Source organism: Lonchura striata, chromosome 6 (genome assembly GCF_050655825.1).
Source record: "Lonchura striata isolate lonStrDom1 chromosome 6, ASM5065582v1, whole genome shotgun sequence".
Classification (NCBI taxonomy): domain Eukaryota; kingdom Metazoa; phylum Chordata; class Aves; order Passeriformes; family Estrildidae; genus Lonchura; species Lonchura striata.
In genome coordinates, this window is record NC_140708.1 from 36389395 (window position 1) to 36410241 (window position 20847).

General features: G+C 42.1%; 1 protein-coding gene across 16 annotated transcripts in view; it reads right to left on the reverse strand.

Moving 5' to 3' along the window:
- The window catches only part of FGFR2 (fibroblast growth factor receptor 2), an 80526-nt gene that overhangs the window by 36896 nt on the left and 22783 nt on the right, over positions 1-20847 (reverse strand). For all 16 annotated transcript variants that reach the window (XM_021529293.3, XM_077784721.2, XM_085583725.1 and 13 more), the window contains 2 exons: positions 16044-16213; positions 9795-9918 (listed from right to left, as the gene is read on the reverse strand). In XM_021529293.3, coding sequence (XP_021384968.1) covers positions 9795-9918; positions 16044-16213 — 294 coding nt within the window. The remainder of the gene's footprint in view (positions 1-9794; positions 9919-16043; positions 16214-20847) is intronic.

Sequence of the window (20847 nt, forward strand, 5' to 3'; positions counted from 1 at the left end):
ACTTCTTGCTGCTTTGTGTCTCACTCTGGGCCCCACCACCCAGCTCTGCTCTGATTTCTGGGCAGTACCATCAGTCAGCAGAGTGAGACAGCAGGGAACCAGACTCCACACATCCCTGCTGTCACTGATACTTTCACCAGAAGTTAAACATTTGAACATCATTAAAGAGTTTTAATGCTAAAGATTAAAGTTCTGTCACATATATCAAAGCAGACCCATTTGTTACCCATAGCAAAGCCTCTGCCACTCCATCCAACTGCCTTGAGACATTCAAGCCCTTCTACTCACCAAGACCAGCCAAGGAAAAGGCAATGCCTTTTAAAAAGCTTTACAGAAGTTAAGCAGATGTATTCAAACTCTTTGTCCTTGGCTTCACCACCTTCACCTCTAATTTTAAGTGATGGCATTGTTTCCCAAGCAGGCAAGCTCCCACTGATGTTATCCCATCTGTCTCCTTGGATAGCTGTACAGCAGAGCTTCAGCTCTCTCTCCTTTCTGCATTTTAGCTAAAAATCCATCTCTGCACACCTTTACACTGCTTCCTCACAGGGCAGCAAGATGGGGAAGAGACAGCAAGCAAGACTGACCTATTTGGCTTGATACAAAGCCTGTTGGTGTCAATGAAAACAGTACCCAAAAAAAAAAAAAAAAGTCATAATCAGAACTAGTTAAAAGCTGTCCTTTCAAACCACACATATATCTGAGGGTTAAAAGACACAGGGACATCCACCAAGCCTGAGGCTACAGCAGGAAACATGAATGCTCTTGTTTTAAAACATGAAATTATCAACAGGGTTTTAAGATCAGCTTGTCCTTAAAAGCAAAGCCCTATTATCAGGCTGACAGCGTGGGCCTCATCAGCCCCAAGGAGCAGAAAAAGTCGTAGCAGCAAGAGTTGTACAACACAGATCTTGGAGCTCCCTTGCAGTGTCCCTCACACAGTGCATGCATAAGCAAATGCTTCATACATGTCTGAACAAAGGGTGGAGAGGCCTTATTTTAGTGTGAAAAAATTATGGGAAACAGAACAATGAGAGGCTACAATTTTCATTGATATTCCTTTCAGGGTGCCCTAAAAGAAAAAGTCTACAAGAGAATATGAAAAACAGCTTGTGACTTCTCACAGACAAGTGGTAAAATTTTATTGTTCTGGCTGTTCCCAGAGACTGCATTAATTTTTACACCCAGAGATATCATCCTTTGTACTGTGCACAGCTCCCAGCACTCAGCTGCTGTATAATAACCAGAGACAATGCTGGGTCCAGCAGCACTGGAATGGGCTCCCCAGTAGGCTCTGCCAAAGGTTTACTGCATGCCTGGCAAACAGCATCCCTCCCACAGGGATGATGTCCTCTCCCAGCTGCAGTGGCTTTAGCTCACCAGTGCACCCAGTGATGCCATAAAGCACACGGGGGGAGTTATTCTTTCTCCTGGTATTGTGACCCAACTACATATTTCTCATCTGCCAAATTTCCTTTCCTGAAAACAGCTCTGCCTTTAAAGTAAAATGGAAAAGATTATGTAAAGCTTTAAAAGCACTCCTTACATTTCTACACCGCTCCCCCCTTTTCTTACACAGCAAGCTTGCTCTGTTGAGCAGTGCAGGTGTGGAATTATCAGAAGCACTGTGGAATTCACCCTTCCCCAGCTCCCTGCCAGACACAGCCAACCAGCAGCTGACTGGCTATACCAACTGTGCAGGTCTCAGGGCAGAAAAGAAGCTCCAGCACACAGAATTTCAGAGCTGGACAGTCCTGGCTCAGCATCATGACATGTCTGTGTCAGCCCTCACTGAGCTCTTTGGGCTTCCCTTCCCTGGTGGTGAAGTTTGGGGACATCCCTCCACCAGCACCACATTCCCTTCTGCAGCACACAATCCACTGCTCTGAAAGCTGGGCCAGATGCTGAAGAAAACTGCTCATGGGAAGACCCTGATTACACATATTTTTCATTTTATTTCCAGTAATTTGGGTCAATCCAAGTACATTTCACAAGATGCAGCAGCGTTCACAGGCTGGCCACACTTGGACATAAACTTGGTGCTCCAGAACTACAAAATTGATGTATTAACTTTCCACAGCTCCTCTCCTGGTTCTGGCTGGGGTAGGTAATTTTCTTCCTAGCACTGGTACAGTGCCCTGTCTGGATCAAGGATGAGAATAATGCTGAGAACACACTGATGGTTTGGTGGCTGCTGAGCAGCTCTGACACTCAGTCAAGGACCTGTCAGCTCCTCCTGCTGCCCTGCCAGGGGGGATAACTGGGGGGCACAAGGAGCTGGGGGGGGACACAGCCAGGAGAGCTGACCACAGAGATACTCCAGACCACAAACTCAGTGCATCAATTGTGGGGAAAGGTGGCCAGGAGCCACTCAGGAACTGGCTGAGCACCCGTCAGTCAGTGCTGAGCAACTGTTTTTCATTTGCGTCACTTGACTTTCTTGAGTTTTATTTCTCTCTCTTTTCCTTATTTTCTTTTTCATTATTGCCATTATATTTAAATTATTGAACTGTTCTTATCTCAGCCCACGAGTCCTCAGTTCTGCCCTTCTGATTCTCTTCCCCATCCCATGGTGAGGAGTAAGCAAGAATTGTGTGGGGCTTGGTTGCCTGCTGGGGAAAACCCACAGCATTCCTGCACCCCCTTTTGCTGCCTTTCAGCAAAAAAGGACAGCTTCCTAGGAAGCAGGGACAGGAGCATCACCAACAGCCTCTGGCTGAGCAGCAGGTGCCTGAGCTGCTTTCTAAGAAAATGTCTCTGAAAAGCAGTTGGGGCAGTAAAACCCATTTGCTGGAAAATTCACTAGGGCATAGGTTGGACTTGATGATCTTAGAGGTCTCTTCCAACCTCATTATTCTGTGAAATATAGACATAGGTATGCTCACAAACACCCTAGGTGCACAAATATCAAAGGAAACCAACTGCTGCAATGAAATCATGTTGCTCAGTAATGCACATAGTCCAACTGAATAGCAGAAACAGTGCTGCAGGAATAAACAGCAAGGAATGCAGGGAGATTCACTTATAAATGCAGAATACACAAAAACAACTGATGCTTTACTTGTGATGGTGATTAAAACCCCCCTAAAAGTATATGTAATTTTAGACTTTTATAAGCATCCTGTAAAAATGATAAATTACTTTATTCCAACTAACACACTGTCATGTTGGGTTCTTCCCTTTGCTTAAGTTCTGACAGCACAGTGTTTTACTTTCATGAAAAGTCAAAAATTTCAACATGTTCATGATACCTTTCAAAGAGCAATCTGAAAAAAAATAAACTCAGTACCTTAAATTTACAGAGTGAATCAGTATTCAAACGTGTTTACCAAACTCTGATTTTTAATGTGTCTTTTTATGTTTAAATGGAATAACAGCTGTGGAAGCTGCACCAGAGGAACAGTAGCAATCCAAAGATGACATAATTGCTTAAAACCCTCAAAAACCCTCAAAAGCTGTAAATCACAGCCACCTCTGGATGTCAGGTCACACAGTGCTCTGCAGAGCAGAGAGAGGAGAGGAGACCAACACTGAGGTTCTAAGTGAGGCCTTTTTCTTTATTAGATACAGAATTTTACATTTTACTGATTTGTCCATGCTTTTCTACTGCCAGATTCCTCCCCCTCTCCCCTTTCTCACTTTGGTAACAGCCCTTAATATTTTTTTTTCTCCTACATTGTAAACCTTGTGTTTGTCTTCAATATGTCATCATCCAACCTGTATCACAGTTCATTTACAACTTTTCTATATTTATAATAATTTTAGCTTCATTTTTTTCTGTATTTTTAAGACATAGCTTTACCAATTTGCTGCCAATTACGCTTCCATTTTTTCACTAATAAAGCTGTGAGAAAACCTGGATCAGGTCAGAAAGAACCTCCTATTAGGCACAGATATGGCTTTTGACAGATGCCAATTGCACATTAACAAGGCAACAGTCCTGTGTTTGCATCTTCAGACAACTCCTGCAAATTCCTACTTGCACTTCCATAAGTAGGATACAACACAAATTAGAAGGCATGATTAAAAATTATAATAACAGAGCTGAAACAATATCCTGTTCATCACTCATCAAAAGAAGGAGAAATAACTGCCTTGGGGCTGTAATAAGACAGAAAATGGGACAGGGAGACCAGTCCTCCCCAGCAGACTCTGCAGGAAGCATTCCAAACATGACAAATTCACTGTTCACCCAGCAGATGAAGTAATGACACCAGTATTTGTCCATAAAATGTAATTTAGCCAGACTACTCCAATGAAATCAGAAGCTTTAATGCTATAAAACTACAGGGTTGGAATATTTTTACCTTATTAAGGGAGCAGAGGGGGGAAACCCATAAGCTTTCATTTTGCCTGAGCTGAACCATCACAGTGTGGGCTTTGTTTTCGGGAGCAAACCGCACAGCCCCCAGCGCTAAACAATTTGCGTAATTCCTCCTGCGATGCAGCACCTTGCCAAGAGCCTGGTGCCAGGTGTAAAGTCCACACTGGGCTTATCAACACATTAAATAAAAGCATCTTCCCTCTCAGCCTAGAGAGACCCGAGGGCAGGCAGCAGCCTGGATTCCTTCGTGCTTTCTGTCCCTGCCTCATCTTGTCCCGCGCCGCGAGCGCCGGGGCGAAGACGTCAAGCCAAAGCTTGTCCTTGTAAAGAGGCAGTCAACAACTGCAAGAACATCTGCCAGAAATGCAAGTTTAGGCTTGGTTGTAATACCTGCCCTTAACTCCTGCCAGACTTTAATGATGCAACACCCAAGGCATGTTATTGAGTTGGTGTCAGTTCCTTTTTTCGTATGTAACCCGAATCCTAAAAACAATCTGGAAATCAAGGGAAGAACTATACTTGAGTCAAACTAATTCTGAACTTTATTTCAACAAGCCTCAGCAAAAGGCAAACAACAATCCATATGTTTTTATGGATTTGGGAATGACAAAATGGAAACATGTCTTTAAAAAAAAAAATATGTGCTCATGCCATGTTCGCAGCTAGAGACTGGGAGAGGACATGAAAGTCCAAAAATAAAACTTGACTAGAAGCAAAAGCAGAAGTTTTTCCTTCTGTCTAAACGAAGGGAAACATAAACAGTGAAGTACCAATAGCAAAATGTCGATTCCATTTTAGTAAGATTTTTAACAGCATGTCATAAAAAAACAAGAACAAAATTTATCCTATGGCAAATAGGATATCTTATAATATCCTAAAATATATCTTCTAAAACTACCAAGAGTTCAGAATAAAAGTATTTTTCTGCACAGCCATCAGTAAAATCACTCATACATGAGATTTCTGAGGCACAAGCTTTAAACTGAGAGTCATTTAAAATGCTTTCTGGGTGAGAAGTTACTCTCACACTGCTTTTATATGAAAATATGAATTACTCTTAAGGGACAGCTGCGTGGTGCTCTGCCACCCCTGGAGCTAACTCCTCAGCAAAGAGAGCCAAAGGCATGGCTATTAGGCAAATTAGGAACTGTTTAAAGTACTGCTAACCTGGCTGCAGAAGGGCTTCTTTTGGAAAAAAATACATTTGCAGCATATTCATTTTTATAGCAAACAGCAGGGTCATCATATATTCTTTGTAGAGGTGTTGTGCTGTAGCAGCTGCTTGCAAATCCCACTAAATGAGGCAACGTGGCAAACTTCACCTGAAACCAAACCATCTTTTGTCTCCCCGGATGACAACATTAAATAGGGCAGAAATGGCTACCTGGAGCAGGACTGCTCAAAGAGTGACTTTTTTTTTTTTCTTTTGCCGTTAAAACCCAAATTCAATTAGCTCCTCCATGCTCAAACAGAACTGCCGCTGCTGAAATTGTACTCCAGCAATAATTGCCATCCAAGAGTGATCTAATTATATACAAGTCTCAGTGGCTGCATTCCCACGTTGCTTCCTACAACCCGGATTCACTACAATACAACTCGAGAGTGAAATCCACCTCGTTCCCATTCCTTCTCCCTCAAGACTGCACGACTTTATATACATGTACTGAGAATGGAGTTAGTCTATTAGTAAGCTTGCCATAAAAACCCAAGTTTCTACCTACTGTTAAATACAAAGGAGGAGAAAAGGCACTTCAGCTGCATGTAAAAAAACAGCTAATGGGCTAAGCTATACAAGGGAAAGAACATTCTTTTAATTAAGGTACTGGATTAGGATTCAAAGACCAGCTTTGCTTCTTGGCTCTGTCACCAGCTTCCTGTGTGACCCAGGGCAAGAAATTTCATCACTCCAGGTTTTCATCTGTAAAATGGACAGTGACATTTCGCTCTCCTGGCCTTGCTGTATTTCTGTTGTAAGCAATTCCTATGTGCTGGCACGTTGCCCTGGACAATAAGTATCCAATATTAATTGAAGCCTCTGTGTATTGCTCTAATAAAAAGCTAAAATCGACTCGTCTCCCTGTGACAGCGTCCTCCTGGAGTTTTGTATCACCACTGTTTGCAAACACATCTGAGTCCCTGAGCAAAGCCCTGCTTCAATCCCCACTTGGAAATGGAGAAGGAAGGAAAAAGCCATTGACTGGGGTATCCCAAACATTCAGAGAATAACTTTGTTCAGCACAGAACATCCTGGCCAATTTGAATGGGCCATTCCCTGCTAACACAGTCACTGTGCACAAGTATCCTGTGCAGTAGAGAGGCTGCCAATGACTTGCTGCTTTTTTTTTTTCCTTCTGTATTTTCTACTCTCACTGTTAAAAAAAAAAAATCACTGCAAGGGTTTTGCCAGGTCTGTAAATTTGAACAAGACCATCTGAGCTGAGTCTTAAGAGTTCTTGCAAGTAATTACAAGGTAAAAATGAGAATGCTTCACACCTACATTCTGACTGAAAACTTCTCAGCCCTGCTGGCTCCAGGCTTTTAATTGTCAAAAGAGTTCAAGGTTTGGAAAGTTATTGGCATATGCCTAACTAGCATTGTGTCACTATTTGGCACGATTTTTCCTGGGATACCTCCCAACTCTGTGACATAATCAGAGGGTTCTCTACATTACACCATATAGTCAGATGCTCATGTTAGTGTAATATGTTACCATGTTTAATACCATTTGCTATTACTTACACTTAATCAGCTCTGGAACCAGTTAAACCATATAGAAAAAGTAATTTCAGAGGCTTTCAACTGACAGCTTTCTACACAGAACTTGACCTAGAATTACGACCTGAAGTTCGTAAGATGCGGTCTACGTAGGCAATTGCCTCTAAACAAACATTCATAATTCTCCACAACCCTGTGGGAACTGAAAATTCATATGAAAACAGAAAAAAGGGCATAAAGCTAACTCTGTAGAACTGTCTCAACTAGAAAAACTGTCAGAGTTTCCCCTTCTGGCCAGCCTTAATTTACTGCTTCAGCAATTTTATGAATGCTCCACAATTACTGCAAGCCTCCAGCCGCACAGGAATGGCTGGGCACTCCAACATCAACCCCCCTTTAGGTTAAAATCCCAATCTCTTGAGAGATTCACACTAAATTCAACCCAAGGTGCACATTCCCATGCACAGGTTTGAAAACAGACTCGCAATTATACCCTTGAACTCATCAAATGATTTTTTTTTTTTAAAGAGTGGCAAAATTACTAAGTATGCAGGACTCCAAAACACAGGTTGTGACTTGCAAAAGTAATTTTTGAACTTCTGGTTTCATTTCTTACAGGACACAAGGAGGGTCCTCTGGGTGCCATCAGCTGGGTACCCAGCACACCAAACCTCTCATCACTTTTGAAAACCTCATTATTTACTTTCCTGCCTCTCTATAGGAAAGGACTAGACATTTAAATAAATGACATAATCCCTACTACCATTCCATTCATTCATGCAGGCCACTATACTTTACTGCAAGGAAAAATAAACTTCTGCAAAATATTCCTCAATGTAAGACATTCAAAAGGCTCAAAGCAGGAGAGGAGGTGAGAGGGCTTCTAACAAATATTTGCTCAAGTGACTGCATCATCCATGAACACATTTGCTAGGAAAAAAAAAATGGGAGAAGAAATTTATGGTCAACACGAAACACGCCAGGCTGGGACAGGAAAACGAAGAGGGGGTAGAGAAGGGGAATTTTTAACCAGTTTCATTTCATCAAGGAGAGGTTTTTAGAGCCTGGCAAGCCCCTGCAGGCAGCCTGAGCCCGGGGAGAGATGGCCAGCAGAGAACCACACCACGCAGAACACAGCTTCCCACAACAACTGACACCCATCCCCGGCAGCCGTTGCTGCTGCACCCTCCATAAATTTTGTTTAAACAAGTGTTCAAACAAAAATGGCTTTGCCAGCCACCCAGCCCACCTCAACCATCCCCAGAGCTCACCCTGGGTAAAAATATTGCCTAGGCCATGAAAATCCTCACTGCTTTCAGTGCTGACTGCCCAAACTCAAGTACAGGTGAGCTGGGTGGTTCAGGGGCTCTGAAGACTTAAAAGGATGAGGCTGGTGGTGGGGATTTGGTCTGATGGCATCCTCATCCCAAAGTGATCTTTCTCCTCCTCTGCTCCACAAAGCCTAGCTCTCCTTGGCATTTTCACAGGGAATGTTTTCCTTTCATGCCACCCAAGAAGCTGGCACTTGTTTTCTCTTGGATTTGTGTGTTTCTGCAGATTTAGGCGGTCTCAGATGAAACAAGACACTACTTTTAAAGACCATCCAAAACAATGCAAGGGATATATTTCTTCTCACGTAAAACCAATCAAGAACTAGGGAAATTAACATTTTTTCACCATTTAAGTTCTATAAGCCCTTACAGTAAGATATTCCACAAAGAATCTATGGAGTTTGGCTGTGTGTCACCAGCCAAAAATAGCATACAATAACCAAATTAATATTTGCTTTCAGTAGTGATTGATCAAAAGTTCTATTCACAGAGCTTCTAATGCTCAGATCACTTCACAAAGGTGGAGACAGCAAAGCCCATGCAAGATATTCTTTAGAAACCATGACTCATTTCCCTAAAGGTGCTGTAAGAAAAGCCACACTGGTTATTTTGGACAATACCTTCAGAGTCAATAAAATTGCTCACACCCATCCAGGCTAATCAGAAAGACTAGAGGTGAACAAAAATTGTTCCTGAGATTTCAAGCTCTAATTTAGCTAACCACTTAAATAAATATCTGTAAGCCTTATTAAAGTCATCAGGATTTAGGTATTAATTGGGTAATATTATTAAGCCTGTAATCACAGCTTTGCTGCTACTTAAAAATCCACACAGCTGTTTAGAATTTGTCCTCAGGTAAAACACTTCTTCTGAATTTTTATCATCTGTGTTTTGGGGACTGCTCAGAGCCCACCCAACAAGGCTTAGAGCTGCTGTGAATGCAAACTCCCTTTCCTGAAGCTCCAGGTCTGCTCTGGCTGCAAAGTCAATATCTAGCTTTTCATTTAAAAAAAAAATAATAATTTCAGCTATAATAACAGGACTCTAAAGGATTGCTTGACAGTTTTCCTAACTGCAGTTATTAAAGCCTGTGTTAGTACAATTGTACAAGTAATAATTAAATTGTAATGCTAATGATTAAAGTTGCATCAGCATGTATTATTTGGTCGTCATGGCAAACCTGTGGGTGGATATTGCACATGGATATTACACTTTTTGCCAAGGCAGGGGTAGATTAATCCTACAGGCACAAGTGAGACAGATGAATATACAAAGTCATGAAGCAATTGGCTTAAATCTTATCTTTAGAATACTGTGAAATCATCTCCAAAATAAACGTGGAATGCATCAGCTCACTTCCAAATGCTTTAATAGAGAAAGCCATTAGTGACAAACATTGTCCTGCCCCTGAGAGCTTCACTTACCAACCACGTCGAGGTGGTAGGTGTGGTTGATGGACCCGTACTGGTTCTCCACTATGCACGTGTAGTTCCCCTTGTCCGACGGCACCACGCTCTCCATGATGAGGCTCCAGTGCTGGTTACGGACCTGGGGGATGGAACCAGGCAGGTTGGGATCTTCTCAAGCAGAGTTTTACCCTCTCCCCTTCCAAAAAACTGCTCCCTGAATAATTAACCTGGTGTAATCCACAGCTGGAAGCCTCTTCTGCGCTCGTTTGACAGTTCTGGATGCTGAAATGATTTGTGCTTGATGCAGGACAGCACGGCTGCAGGGTGAAAGCTTTCACACCCTCTGCTGTAAATCTACCTGGCCCCTGCTCCAAGCACTGCAGATGTCAGTGCACACTCAGTCCTCCCAGGCTGAGCAGGGTGGCACCAATTAGCAGCAGTTGTCTTACTGGACTTTGTCTTTCAATCCACTCTAAAGTGAATGCACACTCTCAGGGTATTCCCCATCTGTCTCCAAACAGCCACCTGGTAATAACTACCCATCAGCAACCCAGGATGGACATGATCCCCTAAACATCCACGTCTTCACCCTTCCTAAAAGCCCAATGACACAGCTCACATTTTAGAGAAACTGAGGGGTTATGTTTGGGATGCCTCCCCCAGAACTCCTGCTGCTCTGGGGTACCCCAAGAAAGAAATTAATCCTAGAAACATGCTGCTTCATTAAAAATGCCCGAAAAAAGTCCTCATGGAAACAGAGCATAAGGATTCTATTATATCTATTTTTATAAATAAAATAAATAATAAAAATAATAATATATATACTATAGTATTGATATAAAATAATATAGGATTATAATATATATGTATTTTATAATTATATTTATCTCACAGAATCCCTCTCAGAATTTATTAAAGGTACTAATTCCATTCCTTTTCGAGCTCCAAGGGAGCACTGGCTTTGGTCTCACAGAAAATAGGATCCAGCCCAGTACTGGAAGGATACAGAGCCATCCGGTACATACATATATTTCCTGCATCAGAAGTTGGCTCCCAAAATGACCTTTTGCTGGCTATATCTTATAAAACAAATTCCTTGTTTTAGCATTACATTTTTGACAAAGTGCTCAGAAAGCTTAACATTCTCTGTAGCTGCAACGTACAATTCTTCAACAGCAAAGTACATATTTCAGCAAATGGAATAAAACACAATCTGCTACAGTCATTTTAATCAGCCAAATGGAAAGCAGTAATTCAGTGCTGTACACCAGAAAAATTTATGGACCATTCAGTGACGCTTCCAGTAACCATACATTCTTAAAACATCATTACAACTATAGCTATGAAATCCTGCATCGGGCCTGACTATTTTGTAGGTCCTTATCCAGCAGGAAAAGCTGCACAGGGCCACATCCCAGTGCCAAGAGCACTTGCTGGAGGTAAAAATGCCTTCGGTTCAAAGCTTGGAAGAGAAGTTCTTTCTATAGGCACCTCCTGGCATATCCTAGTTGCCCCAGCTAGGAATTATCTCAATAGCTGGATATGTCTCTTATTGCTCAGTTGTGGACTAATATTAGCTAATGACTGGCCATGTGAGCTTTGAAAAGCAAAGAAAGTGTGGGCAAGACTCCAGCAGCAGGAGAAGATGCTATGCTAATGTCAGAGAAATTGTGACACGGCCTCAAAATCTCCAGCCTAAACTTAAGGCTTCTCTCCTCAGCCCCTCGTGTTGATGGTCAAACAATTATATTGATTTCATTAAAATATCTTGACTTTTCTTCGCACTGTGAAGGGCTAAGGATAAGTTTATAGAACTAGAAAGAGTTTATCAGTGTTGTTTTAACATCTCGTTGTTCTGTGTAGCAACTCTGAAAGTCAAAGTTTGGGTGAGGAAGAGCTGCTGTCATAAATTGTTTGTAAATAACAAATAAACAGCTACATATTTTGAGTATTAAATACTTCTTTGTGATTTATTTTGAAGGACACTTGGCCAAAGTGACCTGAACTTTCTGCCAAAACAAGTTAAAACACACTTCTCGGAATCAGAGCAAGAGTTTTTAACCAATGTGACTGTGAAACAGGAAGACCAGATCACATTGCCACAAAAGTTAAAACAAATAAAAATTTCAAAAAAGCTGCAGGTAATTAATTTGACAGGAAAACACAAGAAATTGTTTATGTTCAGTAAAAAAACATATCTAACTTAACAGCCACAAGTGGATATACTGGATGGCAATATTAAAAAGTATTTGTGCAATTTCCCTTCTTGTAAATCCATAGACAGAGATAATATCTTTAAAACAAAACAACAGCTTAAGCTACTTTGGTTTAAGCTAAACAACTACTGTAGAGGTCCAAAGGAGTTATGACACATTGTCAGACAACTGGATTTATGTCAGGGATCTGGATCCAACAAGATTGTTGGCTACAAGTGCAGCATTGCAAAGTCCAGGAAAAACCCCCTTTGCTGAGGATGAGGAGCCTCTTCTCCCACTGAAGATTTACAAATTCAACTTTTCATTCTCAGACATGCAATACTCCAGCCACATCCCTGCACCCACACAGCCTGAAACACAGGCTTTAGTAATACGGTCTTTTAATGTGAAATGCTACATGCCTTAGTTCAGGTTTTTTCCTGACTAGTTATGGACACTTCTAGCAAATTACTGACAGCTTTATTGGGGGGGGGGGGGGGGGAAGATCTTCTCCATTAAGGTTTTAACCATTCCTCCAAACAAAAGATTCCATTTTTAAACTGAATTATCAGTATCAAACTGCATACAAACTGCACTGTTAAATTATAGCTTGGAGGTGGGAAACAAACTGGAATCAAAATGCCAAGGAATATTGGTCAGAGAACTGGGAAAGGGCAAGGAATTTTTCATATAAACTTTTTGCTTTTGGAGTTTCCCAAAAAGAAGAGTGGACGGTTCTGTTCAGTCTTAAAATGTGTGTCTTCACTGGAGAGATAATGCCATGAAAAGTTGTCAGTTAGCTAAAAATAGATCAATTTTAAACTAATCTCAAAGGAAAGAAGGATTAGAAATGAAAACACAGCTCTTCACAACAGCAGCACAGCTCAGACAGCAGTACAGTGGTACTGCTCAGACAAAGAGAACAAGTACAGAACACCCCTGGCAGAGGCCATAGGCTTCTGCAGTTGTTCCTGTAATCATGAATTTTCTTACTCTGTATTTACCTGGCTGGATTTAAATGTGTTTAAGACAGCTGCAGTGATGAAGCTTATCCAAATGCATAGGTGCAAACACACACGTGTTAATGCTTAAACAGTAACAGCTGATAGAAATGCGTTTGCTTTCTGGGTGATGTACAGGAAAGAAAAGGCTCCTGTGGTCTCTGAGAGGATTTAGATTATCAACTCAAAGAAAATATAAAATGCCTCCAAAGGCACAAACAAGAGTTATCATCACTTCGAGAAATCAGAGTAAAAAGGATTTAGCTATTCAGTAACTGATCCTGTTCTCTTTATTTTAAGGAGGTTGGGTATATCTTGAAAGATCATAAAAGGATCAATTTTGAAATTCACCACCCAGAATTAGTCACAGTGCAGGAATTCCGCCCTGGAAGCTATCTTGGCCAGAACATACACCCTCCTGCTAGCCTGCCCGAGTGCAAATTGACTCAAGACATTCCCCAGTACGAGGGACAAAGTGCTACAGACCACTATCTGATTTTGATAAAAACAATACACCAAGGGATTTCTCATTCTTAGCAGGAAAGAGGTGGCTGAAGGATTACTGAGAAGTTTCACGTTTTCTTTCCCTTCCCTTTGTCCCTTAGGGCTTCAAGGGATGTTTGTCTCTTCTGTCAGATATGGCCAGGTTTGCTTCCAGCTATTCTATCCCAAATATTGTGAATATCTCCAGCAAAAATGCCTTGCAGAGAGCAACACCCAGATTCAAGACAAAGCAATGTGCAAGGTTTAGCATGAGCTGCTGTGATACCTGGTTAAACACAGACCAAAACGAATAGACTCAGTCCTTCCTGAGGACTCCTTGAATAAAAGTTCATTGGCAATAAAATAAAAGTGGTGTCAAGAAAATACTATTCTCTCTATTCTAGTGTAATTTTTCTTAAGCCCACAGTGACTTCATCCTGCCCCTTAAACAGGATGAGGACACAGTTCAAAAAAAAAGACTATGGAGTCCTCACTCTTTAACACCCCTTCACTGTGAACAAACTTCCATCTTCAAAGATGATTATTCAAAATGACAGAAAATAGAATATACACAGATTTCGTTGATTTGACAACGGTAAGTAAATCCTACAAGATAATTTAAAATGTAATGTCTTTACAAGCAACAAGAAAGTCTGAAATCCTCAGCTGTGTGCCCTCTTTTTTTTCTTTGGACTAAAGAGATATAAGCAGTTATGATTTAGAATTAGAGGTACAGCTGGCTTTTAGGAACAGGCATCTGTAGTTCCTTCCCAGAGTACATACATACCTAGGAAATTGCATGCATTTAATACACGTGACCAAAAGTTGAATTTGTGCCACTTAATGGGCACAACTCTAAATGATCTCACCCAGCTCCCTAACCCAGACTAACAGTGGCAGCACAGAGCCCCACACGAGCTGATTTACCCACCAAAGATCCCAAAGCAGACACCAGGTATCCCCATCCTGCCTCTCTAGACACACATTTTCCTACATGGTCTTCAAGAGTGATATCTTCATTTCCCCTTCATCAGATGCAAAGTGTTCAAAGTAACAGCCTGGTTACTACCAGCACAGTTACTATTATTTTCCAAGACAGGATTAGTTTGGTTGGGGATTTTTTTTTTTTTCCTTAATTGGCACTTTTTTTGTTTTTAAAAAAGCACTGAGAAGGGCAAAAATCACTGAATGGGAGCCAATTCATTAACACTCCACAGCGTTATGAAAGGCAGAAGGTGTTGCCAGGTGTACACTCATAAGCAACAGAAATTTATGGTGTAAGCAAACATAGATGGAAAAGTCTACCTAGATAATTAGTGCTCAAGCGGGGAGACTTTCTGGGCTCTGCTCTCTGCTAACACAAATGTTGGAAAAATTGACACTTTCTACAGTAAATCCAGCTAGAGAGGAAAGGAGACTGAGGCTTGCCCTCCTCTGCACTGGAAAACAGATTTTTTGCACCGGGCAGGACCTGAATCGACAGCTCACAAAGCAATGGCTCAACTAAGGCAGCCCCCCAAAAACACTGCAACCATGGGGCAAAGCAGTGGGGCAGGACTGGGGGCAGCCTCAGGACTCAGAATTGAGCTCTGTCTAGCAAAGACAATTAACTTGTGTCTAATGACCATTGCAAACTGCTCTGAGCAGCTCAGCACAAGCTCCAGGCTGGGGATTCCTGACACAAGGGGACTGCTCGAAACTTCTCCTCTTGAGGGAAGAGCTGCAGAGGTGTCGGGGACATGAGGAAACCACTGAGAGAAGATCCACACGGGAGGTGAAGTCAGAAATGGCCATGCTTGAACAGCAATTTGCCACCAAAGTCACGCATTCCCAGTTCCTTGGAGGAGAGGGATCAGATGACCAAATCCTGACTTCTGACCTGACCCAGGCAGATACCACGAGGTGAAAGGTCTGTGCACTGACACACAGAGCGAGCTGGCCTCCCTAAAACTCTCTCTTAATCAGTAACCACCAACTCAGAATAAGACATCTTATCTGAAGCTATTTAAAATTCAAACAAACCCTTCCAAGTAATTGCTGTTACTTTCCCTCAAATTCTTCTTCCCATTTCAGTTTCACAGGCCATAAACTCTATAGAAAATAATAACTTTTGACTTCCAAGGCTTCCTTTATTAAACTGCCTTACGCTCACCAAAGCGGATGGTCATGTTTTTAACAATGCAGCCAAAAATGAGTAGAGCAAAACAGTCTTAATCTGCTTCGCTAAGTCAGTCTTTAGTTTTCCAAATACGTCTCTATAAATAATCCTTAGCTGCACTGCTAGGCTAGAAGCTTGAATTTCAAAAAAAAAAAAAAAAAAAATTAGTGCTCAGTAACTGCCAAAGAAACCACCCACCTTCCCCAGAAGAAAACAACCACCTCTTTTTGCTTCCACATTTGATCCAAGGCCGCTAAAAGATTTTCTGTTGACTTCAGCAAGTTTTTGGTGGATTTCTGGTTTTGATTTTTTTTTTTTTTTTTTCTGAGGGGGAGGAGGGCTGGCTTTGGGTTGTTTGGGTGGTTTTATATTTTTTTACAGCTTTGGTCAAGAAGAGACACTCCAAAACTCCACCACGAGCCCTTACCTTGTAGCCACCAATGCGATGCTCCTGCTTGAACTCCTTCCCGTTTTTCAGCCAGCGCATGGTGGGCGTTGGGTTTCCCATGGCCGGGCAGCGGAACTTGACGGTGTTGGCGGCTGGCACGGCGTGGAGCCTCTTCTCCATTTTGTCCGTGTGTGTCCAGTAAGGTGCCCCTGTTCCGAAGGGACACATCCAGAAACATCAGCACTTGGAAACCGAGCTCCCCCTCCAGCCCCTTCCACCAGGAAACCGCTTGAAGCGCGGTTTAAAAAGAACACGCGACGTTTTTAAACAACTGGTTCAAAAAGAGCACACGGCAGATCGGCTGCTGCAAGTGTCAGCCTGGGTTTTGCAAATGGCTCAATCTGCTGCTCAGGCTATTTAATTTGTGACAAAACTCCAGTAATTAACCACAGACAACTTTTGTTTTGTGTACGTCAAGACACAGGGACCAGGTTTTCATCAGACACTTTGGAGCTGAGTTACTGCAATGGTTCAAACTCAGAATTTTTCCCCCTCGGCTGTGAAGCCAGACAAACCAACACAGAAGATGCTTGGAAGCATCAGCCCTTTTCCCCTTCTGTGAGAAGGGGGATAAAAACACCCACCTGCCTGACAGCAGCTAAAGCCTGCAACGTGTGAAGCCAAGGTGAACTGTGCTCCTACTGCCACGGAAACCACTGAAATCTATTTACAAATGGAACATACTTCTGAAATCTTAACCCAAGCAGATGGAATCAAATGAGGAAATGTGGATCAACAAAATAATTTCTCATTTTGAAGGGCTTTCCCACACTAACGGGCCTCTTAAAGTCCAAAGGGTCAGTGGCATCCAAAAACATGGCACAAAATGAGAGTGCCTCTCTCTCAACTCACATTTTCTGAGGTGATCATTTTCCCAGACCCTGACATGGCTCTCCTGGCTCTCACTCACTCCTTCCCATGTCCTTGCCCAGCTTATGCCCACGTGAATGTCATGAGAAGCACATTTGTCATGTACCAGTAGAGAAAACACAGCAGAACAGAATTTACAACTGCCCATATGTTTTTACCCTCACAAAAGTAAACTTGGATACACAGACCCAAAGACAAAGCCATCCCATGCTCTGGGTCCTTGCACCACTTCATCTACATTTCTCAATGACTTCATGGCATTGCTTTAGTCATCTCACCGTAACAGTTTTTTTTTAAGTTAAAGATTCAAGATCTAGTAAATAGTAGGAAACATTAATTTTTTTTACAATGGAGTTTTCCTGAAGCAAATCAGATTAGCGTGGAATTTTTAGGACTAGAGGGGTCCAGAAGAATAACTCCATTTCTCCCAGCCCTGTTTCATTTCCTTCATTAGCAAGCCAACACTCCACTATAAATAAATTCTTCCGTTCCTCAAATATTTATAGCAGTTCTTACAATCAGTGCAAACTCAGAAATCCTGCTACTCCCCCTCTCTAAATAAAAATACAGCTGGACAGAAAATACAGGAATGAACCCTTTAACAAAATCTCTCTCAGTATAAAGAAAACATTCTAAAAGCAAGTCCCATAATGATGCTATGAACGATAAGTGTTTGGTGTTTTTTTTTTTTTGCCTGAAGTGGCAATTAGTGTTAAAATTAATGAAGTAGAAAAGCAAAGCAAATTTATGCATGTAATCAAAACAGAAAATCAAGTAACTATTGAAAATTTAACTGCAACACTAAGAAATTGTTACGCAGACTAAAGTGAATTAGGGATGCAAGGAAAATCACTGTTAACATTATTTGCTAAAAGCAGGATCACATTAAAACAACAGAAGACTTTAAACAAAGCCAAACAGAGGAATTAACTGCTACACACAAAGGCCAAATTACATTACAAGTACAGCAGGCAAAGGCAGAATTACATGCTGGTACTGAGGGACTAAAAAGCTGTTTTCTCTGGACTGCTAAAAAGTCTTCCACAAGGCAATACAAGGCAACCATTGCTGGGCCCTGCTCACAGCTCCCACAAAGTCAAAGAAAACTAGAGCAGGTCAAAGACAATCAACCATCCAAACCATTGTCTCAGCACCCCAGCCAGAGCAGAGGGCTTGTTTTAGTCCCAAATGGATACTGCCAAGCCAGCAACTCTGCAGCCAGCATGGTCACATCCATCACACGAACCTCTCTCACACTTAGGGAGCACACAGAGCTCACATGAGTGAGCAAATGCAGCCTCTGAGCCTCGAGCTCCACAGCTCACCCATGGCAAAGCTGCCCTGCAGCCCACGGGCTGGAAGGGCCAAGCTCTGGATGTTCCCATCAGGCTGCAGACTGGGACCAGGGCACTGGAGTTGGTCAGGATGCAGCCTCCAGCAGCTCCCCAAACAAAGCTGCTTCATACAGCCAGGTTTGTACTGTTATGGTCCAGCTCTGGTTTTCTTGAAAATAACTATCCTTTCCATCAACAATCTGCTCCTGGAAAAGCTCCAATACAACAAATGCACAGAGGGAAATCTCTGACAGAGATGGGTGCAGAAAAGAGGCCAAGCAGATGCAGGCAGGAATAAGAGAAGTGGCTCTGTTTTGTCCCACAGAAAGGGAAAATAAATACCCCAGAATGGGAGAAAGGTCTGTTTGGAAAGTTTCCCCTCACCCAACCCTCAGCATAACCTGCAATGCTCTTAAATTACAGGTCAGCTTGGAGAAAAACATGCAGACATCACATATGGAAAGCACCATCTGAAAATGCTTCAAGACATCCTACATTTGGCAGCTCCTCAGCATGTTCAAGGAAAAGAAGAAAAGGCAGCAACATCCACAAACCTTCACATTTGCCCTCAAATTGTGCTTTCATCCAGTGATTGATCTGATCAACACACAGCATTCTTCTTTATAGATTAAATCATCATAACCCAAAACACCTTTTAGGGCTTCTAATTGTCTTGAGAGGAAAAACGCCGAGCTTCACTAAAACCCATAATGAGCACAATTAATGAGTAGATAGCACCAGGTGCTGACTGCTCTCAGGGCCATGTCCATCACATCCCATCACTGCTATCAGGACAGGTAAAGTTGGTGGCACCACTGCTGAAAGTTCACAGTAACCACAGGGCAGACTCCAGCATGAAGCAGCAACAAGCAGCAGGGGAACGGGTGGGAATTCCTGATTGCCCGTAGAGTTCTCATTAGTGAAGAAAATATCCTGCTGACCCACACTGCACAGACATTACATCTAATCAGCCAAATCTCCTGCATGTGAAATTGAAATTAGGGAGCCCAGGGGACCACTTCAGGACTCTTCAGTTTTTATTTGGACTTACCTAGTACAAAGAAACACAAAAGCAGTCAACTCCAAGCCTGCCTGACAAGCACCTCAAGCAGGCAATAGAGTGCCAGAAGTGACCACATCAAACCCCTCCAAGGTTTTCACTACTATTGTATTTGACCTTTAATTAAAAAACACTTCTAGGCAACATCCAATTTTTGCTGCTCCCCTGAGTGGGTTTCCACTCTACAGGATTTGATGAATTTGAACCTTGTTTCATCCTTTCTGAAACTCTTCAAGGCATGAAAGGAACAGCATGTGGATTACATTTAGATACTTTTTGTTCTTGGTGCCAATTTACCATTGCTCGGCCCAGAAGAAATTGTTTAAAGGGCGATAAGAAAAAAAAAAAGTCATAAAGTCTCCAGTTGCCTGACCAGAATTCAAGGCAGAGCAGCAGCATCTTCAGGGCTACGCAGAGGTCTACAGAATAAATTAGTTGGTGGACTTGATTGCAACCACCACGACAGCTGCTGCCTTGCCAGCATCAGGTCAGGATTGTAGAAATCCCTCAAATTAGGGCTACCTCCCAAAATCACAACAAGGACAAGGCAGTAAGTGCCAGCAATGTCTTTTCCACTGCTGCCAGAATGATGATCAGCACAAAAGTTTGCAAAAGCAAGTCTTTGGAGATGACCCTCCAAGAACCAAGCTAAGGCCCATCTTTAGGGTAACAAAGGGGAAAACTTGAGTTGCCAACAAAGCCATTTTGTGGAGAAAGGGGACTGTTTTGCAGTGGAACCAATCCTGCACCTTCTCCACGAGCACTAATCCCTTCAACAAAAGCTGGAAGTAATAAAAAGCTATTCAGGATGCAGTCTGGAACAAATCTACCACAGTGTTTTTTCAGACAGTTAAAGTATCTGTCAAGCTGAAGGGACAGCAAACACAGAGTGAAATCTGCTCTGCGTGCCTCTTACTGAAAAATACACACAGAGCCAATGGTCAAATGCACATGGGTACACACCAGTGCCCTCCTCTCCCCAAGGAGAAGCTGCTCCTCATATCTACAGTCACCTACAGACTCCACTGACTTCAAGAGCAATTGCATTTTCTGGGTAGCCTTGAAAATTGTACTAGATTTCCTCAACAGCCTCTCCACCTGCATTCAGAAACCTTGGCCTCTGAAATATGTATTTGCAAAGGAGACAAAGAAAATAAAACAGCTTAAAAGAATACTTAGCAGTGTGAATAAAACAGCTCTAAAAGGTTTGTTTTAGTTTTAAGTATGCAGGAATGAGAATGCCAAGGTTCAGCTTCCTGTTGAAGGCACTACAGCCATTTCCTGCTTCATCTCATCATAATTAACATGCCAAGACAGCTGGACTTTATCAGAATTGTTTCATCAAAAAGCAACAACCTTTGAAGACTACGGCCTTTTGTTTCCATCAGTAAAGCCATAACCAGGCCAATTTCCATTGCTTATCCTTAATGATCACAGCTATAATTTGTATGTAAATTATCAGTTAAATCATTTGAGATCTGCAAAGCTCAAACCATGATTGAGGAAACACTTAAAAGAC